We start from the raw sequence: 5,701 nt of genomic DNA, 5'->3' as shown, positions 1-5,701 counted from the left end.
GGTTCCTTTCAGCAAGAAATATATACAACATATATATATATATATAAAGAGGACAGGGCTCCTGTCCATTTTTCTAGTTCATCTATGAAATGTGCAGCGGAGGTCTTGAAATGCAGTAGCACTCTATATTGTTGAATGACTGCAAAAGACAAGGGGGACACTGAATCTTGTCATGGTGTGAGAGAGAGACTGTCCATCAAACAGGAATTAGAAGATACAGAGGAGGCAACAGATTATAAGAGGAGGATCACTTAAAGCTAGGAAATATGGGGAGCGGTCCACCTCCGGGAAGATTACTGCACTGAGTCAGAGAACACTGACCTCTCCAAGGGGGAGTGAGGGGAGCACTAATACCTGGCTAAGTACAGAGTCCATTTAGAACGGACAAAGTGGATGTATCAGTAGCCCAAGAAAGAGATCCTAAAGACAGTTCAGGAAAAAGAACGTTGCAACCAGGTGACATTTGTCATTTTATGATGTGCCTTCATGTTTATGTCTCTATACATACTCATATAACATATAAATACTGAGGGAATCTACAACAATCTGTTAGCAGTGGTTCTTCCTGAAAAATAATAGTATAATAAGGGGCTTACATATTTATAATGAACATGTGCTGCTTTCTTTTTTTTTTTTTGGCACTTCAATAATTTAATCAGATTATTTGTTTTTTTCATTGTTAATCCTAGTATTTTTCTAATAACTACCTTGAATTTCAACTCCAGAACAACATTAAATAGAAGGCTAGGGAATAAAATTTTAAAAAGGGTTAATCTTCAAATAATCTGATACGTGAATGAATGAATATTTATGTTTATACTGGTAACTGTTCCCTCCCAGATCTTCATCTTTGGAGGGAGAATTAAGTGACTTTTATGTATCTTTTCACATTAATGAAGCCCCCAAACTGATCATCTAGCTCTAAAATACTCAGTCTTAAGTTCCATATAAGCTTCAAAGCAAAAACAATCCAAAACACAGATGTTTACATGTACAAATGAACACATAAAATGTGTTACAATTAGTAGAGACAGTCAATACTGATGTTTCCATACGTGACCTGGTGCTCCTAATTAATATTTCTTTGCAATTGATTCAACTATGCTATAAAAACCTTAATAACTAATTGAATCTCTTTCTTGCAAATAGGACATGAAGCCCCAGCCTTCTTTAGTCTTCTGGCACAGGGAAAACAAGTTGTAAGATGGCTTGTCCTTCCATGAATAATATTCCCATCTCGTGGTCTTTTCTCACACAAGCTACATGGCTTCAAGATATTCTGGCAATCCTCCATATTTTCTACATCTGTTCTCTGCTCAGAGACGTTATCTGATTGTTCTCCCATACTTGAGATGGTCTCTTGGCTTTCAGAACTGTGAGCCAAATCCAAGAATTCCACTGAGTTGCAGGGATTTAAAAGTTTAGAATTTCCTTCCTTTATAGATACATCTTTAGGTCTAACAACTGGAGCTGAAACAGTTCTTCGGCAATCAGGGACATCAATTCCTTCACTTTCCTTCTTTTCGGGCACGGCAGTGATGTCAGATGTGGAGAGAGAATGTGTTAATTTAGAACAATCTGAATACCAATCCTTCCTCAAGGCCCAGCAACGGAAACAGTACCTCTTGCTTGGAGAATTAAATTTCTTGCATTCAGTACACTGCCACTCATCCTCAGAGGTAACTTCTATATCAGTATCATCACTTAAGGACTTAGAGTCCTCAAGGTCATCATTTTTCCCCACTTCAATCACCTTTTTGTCACTCACTTTCCCTACTTCTTCACTTGCTTGTTCAGTATCAGCAGCTTCAACTTTTATTCCAACACCTAACTGCTCTGAAACTGACTCATTTAAAAACCACAAATCATCTGTAGTATCTGAAACAATGGCAGTACCTATATCCTGATTTGTCTGTAAATCAGTTGAGCCATTACTTCTGGGTGTATAATTGTTTCTCAAGTTTCCTAAAAACCACCAAGGCAGGCCAGCTACATCCCACTCCTCAAACCCAAGGTCCAACCTAGATGTCTCATCTTGGCTTAAATTTATCAAGTCTTCATCTTCTCTGGAATTTCTGCATTTATGCTCTGAGGTAGGCAGTGCAGGAATATCACCCTCTTCAATTCTTTTCCTGGAATTAGAACTTTCCTCTGTACTTTGCTGTAGTAGCAGTGGTTAAAGTGACAAGATTCTTTCTTAGCATATCATAGAGAGGGCTCTTTAACAGTGAGCATTTCACCTTCTGCACCTGCTGCCTGCAAAATCTTCAAAAGTGGCAATTTTGGTCGTACCTTATTGACTCGTTCTGGAGAGATCCTGCAAGCACTATCAGATGTTGAACACTGGGCAGAGGTGGAATATGATGTCATTTTGACTGAAGAAACTGCAGTCTGTTGATAAAACTTATGGTCGCTCCATGAGTCGCTCCCCCTCGGAGCCCGGGGGGGAGGAGTGGCAGTCGCAGGTCCTAAGCCCTCGGCAGCATTTTTGAAATGGCCACATGTGCTGCTTTCTAACATCAGAAACAACAGGAATCCTACCTCAGGGCTAATGTTTATGGCCATACAATTGTTTTTTAAATTAATTCTAATACACCGAAGGAAATGTGCCTTCTCTTTTGTGTGTATCTTCATTTCTCTTTTACAAATCAATATCAATGTAGTTCTGCTGAATATACTAATGGAGATAGATTCTTAAACAAATCCTGCGGCACGATGTTTCTTCTCTTTGGTTCTAGCATCAACTTAGGCTTTTTCTTCATGGGAGAAAGAGAGGAAAGCTACAGGGATAGATCATAATTCGTGTGTCAAACATCTAGGCCTCTGATGACTCCAGATCCATGAATCACCGCATATGTTCCAAATTCACCCTATAATTGAATCAAAACTCAATCAAGTATTATACAGCTCAGCTTGTGCTATCATTGCTCTTCACAATTGTATTTGAGGTAAAGTATTCTCTGCATGAAATCTAAAACAACCAGGCCTCCAAAGATGTCTCGAAGCATAAGAATACAGAGCAATAATAGCTCAGAAGCTCTCGAAAAGTAGAAGTGGGCTTGCAAATGACTAAGCTCTCATGAGGCAGGGACCATCAAAGCTGTCATCCCTTGGTGTCCAGATGATCAGACCATTCCTTTCAAGGTAGAGTCCAAAGGCTTTGAATTTCTTACCTGGTCTTTCCTCTAAAAATAAACCATCACTTCTCAGCTCTGAGTGTGATTCTAAAAAAAGATGTCCCAAACAAGTGTTTGTAACCCTTAACTATTTTCATAATTATTGCCTATTTTCTGAAATACAGGGAAAAAAAATCTATGCAAAGGCTAGAATGGCATCTACAGATTTTTCTAAGTGGGCCGGCCATTATTTGTGAATTTCCTAGTTTCCACCGATCCTCTGCTTGGCCCGCTGGATTTGACACGGTTGGCTCTTTGTCATCATGACTATCAGAATGCAATAAAGCCAGTAGAGCGCATGCGATGGGAAGATTGGATTGTGAGCACACCAGTCCCTCCAGACTTCCAATTAATGGTCCCAGCTTATTGAGCAATATAATTGTCTACATAGCTGTATTACACAGGGCTTATATGCAATGCTGGAGAGTGCTGTTCAGTTACCATTCCTTATGACAGAAAGAAAGGAAAAAAAAAAAAAAAAAGTTGGAAAAGCCAGGCCAGGAGAAATGAAATCAACCAGTAGATGTCTCTGTGGTGCTTCCGTTCAGTCACGTTGCCTGCTCACCTACAGATGTCTGCTGGTCTGCAAATGTAATGATAGGAAGATCTGTACCTTTTCTTTGGGGCGGGTGGGAAGAGAACAGAAATATACCAGAATTCTTTAATAATGTCTTTTCTGTACTTACTGCTAATTAATGTAGCCCCATTAACATCTGTACTTTGGATCTCATCTTTTTAAAAACTATATTTGACTTGCTTGAAGATAAGCAAGAAGGAAACTTTGAACAGATTTTTGTAAAAGGATCACATTAGTAATTTCAGAAATGCATGAAAAAAAGTTTATCCCAAAGGGAAAAAAATACTATTTCATACTAACTTATTCTAATCCCTGAATCATAGAGGAAGGGACACTCTTGAGGGAAAGAGGACATCACTGAAAGATAAGTCAGAGGTTCCAGGGGCCAGAGAACTCCAGCTTCCCACCCACTTACTTTCCAAGCCTCCCACTACTCAAGTAGTGGGTTCCTGGGTTGGAGCACAGGATATCACACAGGGCTGGGTACCTGCCCTTGAAAAATCAAGCATTTCCAAAGACTTCCCTTTGATTCTTCTAAGCATCTTGGGGTTAGAATTTAGAGATTCTCCTAACATCAAAGCAGTCACCTCAAATCCATTTTGTAAGTAGAATATTTGAAGGATGATCATTGCAAAGTGGGGCTTGCCTACTCTCTAATAATGAAAGGAAAATTTGACAAATGCACAATTCATTTTAAACAATGGCAGATTTCTGCAAAATGTAGAATCCAGTTCTTTTTCCTTGTGAATTTACTACAGAAAAATATATTATGTAAATTTAGTTAAAGAAAGAATTCTTGTGACAATTCTTTTGTGAGGGTAAAAATATTTTTATTTAGTCAAGGAAATGACTCCCTAGTATTTTCTCATAAGTGTAAATCTTTAAGTCCATTTTTAAACTGACATTTTTATTGAGATGATTGTAGAGTCACATGCAGTTATGAGAAATAATATAGAGAGATATTATATATTTATTTCTCAGATGTTACATAAATGAAATCATACAATAGATAAGCTGTTGGGATTGGTATTTTTTTCTTCAACTTAATTCCCTGGAGATTCATTTAAGTTGTCACGAGTATTCATGGTTTGTAGAGTTTTATTGTAGGAGTAGCATTTACTAATATATGTACCACAGTTTGTTTAACCACACCTGTTGAAGAACATCTGGACAGGTATCAGTATTTCACTATAGCTGCCGTGAACGTTCACTGACAGGTGTTTGTATGAACATAAATTTTCATCTTTGAGATTAATGGTTAGGATTGCAATTGTTGGGTCATGGAATATATTTAGTTTTTAAGTAACTTTCTAAAAAGTTTTCAAAAATGACTATATCATTTTTAAGTTCCCATTTATAATGCACAAGTGACCCAGGTTCTCTGCATGCATGTCAGCATTTGGTGTTGTCACTATTTTTTATTTTAGATATTCTAATGATTTCATAGTAAGACTTTGTTGTGGTGTTAATTACATGTCCTTAATAGGTAATAATGTTGGAAGAATTCTCAAATGCTTTTTCTTCACCTATCTTGCCTCTTTAATAAATGTCTATTCATTTCTGTTATCCTTTTTTTCTAACTGGATGGCTTAAAGGTTTTACTGTGAGTTTTGAAAATTTGTTGTGTATTCTAGATACCCATCTCTTATTAGGTATGTGACAGGCAAATATTTTCTCTCAGTCAGTAATTTGATGTTTCATCCTTTTCTCATGAGCTTTCATAGTGTGAATTATTTCTTTAATGTTGATAAGGTCCAATTTATCAATTTCCCCTTTTATGAATCATTCTTTTGGGGTCTATAAAAATTCTGCCTAACCTTACATCCCAAAGTTAGGATTTTACATTTCATATTTAATTCTATGATCTATTTTGAGTTAATTTTGTAAGGTATGAGATTCAGGTCCAAGTTCCTTTTGCCTTTTGCCTGTAGATTCCAAATTCTCTACC

At 37.2% G+C, this 5,701-nt stretch overlaps 1 protein-coding gene across 2 annotated transcripts; it reads right to left on the bottom strand.

Annotated features, from left to right (window-relative positions):
* Positions 1 to 691: 691 nt before the first annotated feature.
* Positions 692 to 2,482, bottom strand: LOC144249997 (protein Mdm4-like). 2 transcript variants are annotated; one of them, XM_077792321.1, is made up of 2 exons: positions 2,220 to 2,482; positions 692 to 1,755 (listed from the first exon to the last, which is right to left on the bottom strand). In XM_077792321.1, exons 1-2 carry the CDS (start codon positions 2,368 to 2,370, stop codon positions 1,100 to 1,102), a joined length of 807 nt encoding a protein of 268 aa, XP_077648447.1. In that variant the 5' UTR covers positions 2,371 to 2,482; the 3' UTR covers positions 692 to 1,099. The 2 variants fall into 2 exon arrangements, with proteins under 2 accessions (XP_077648447.1, XP_077648446.1); XM_077792320.1 differs by having other exon boundaries at positions 692 to 2,161; positions 2,257 to 2,482.
* Between the last annotated feature and the right edge of the window lie 3,219 nt (positions 2,483 to 5,701).

This window comes from Urocitellus parryii, chromosome 13, assembly GCF_045843805.1.
Source record: "Urocitellus parryii isolate mUroPar1 chromosome 13, mUroPar1.hap1, whole genome shotgun sequence".
Classification (NCBI taxonomy): Eukaryota; Metazoa; Chordata; class Mammalia; order Rodentia; family Sciuridae; genus Urocitellus; species Urocitellus parryii.
Note: the sequence above shows the minus strand (reverse complement) of the source record. Positions and strands in the feature narration are given on the sequence as shown.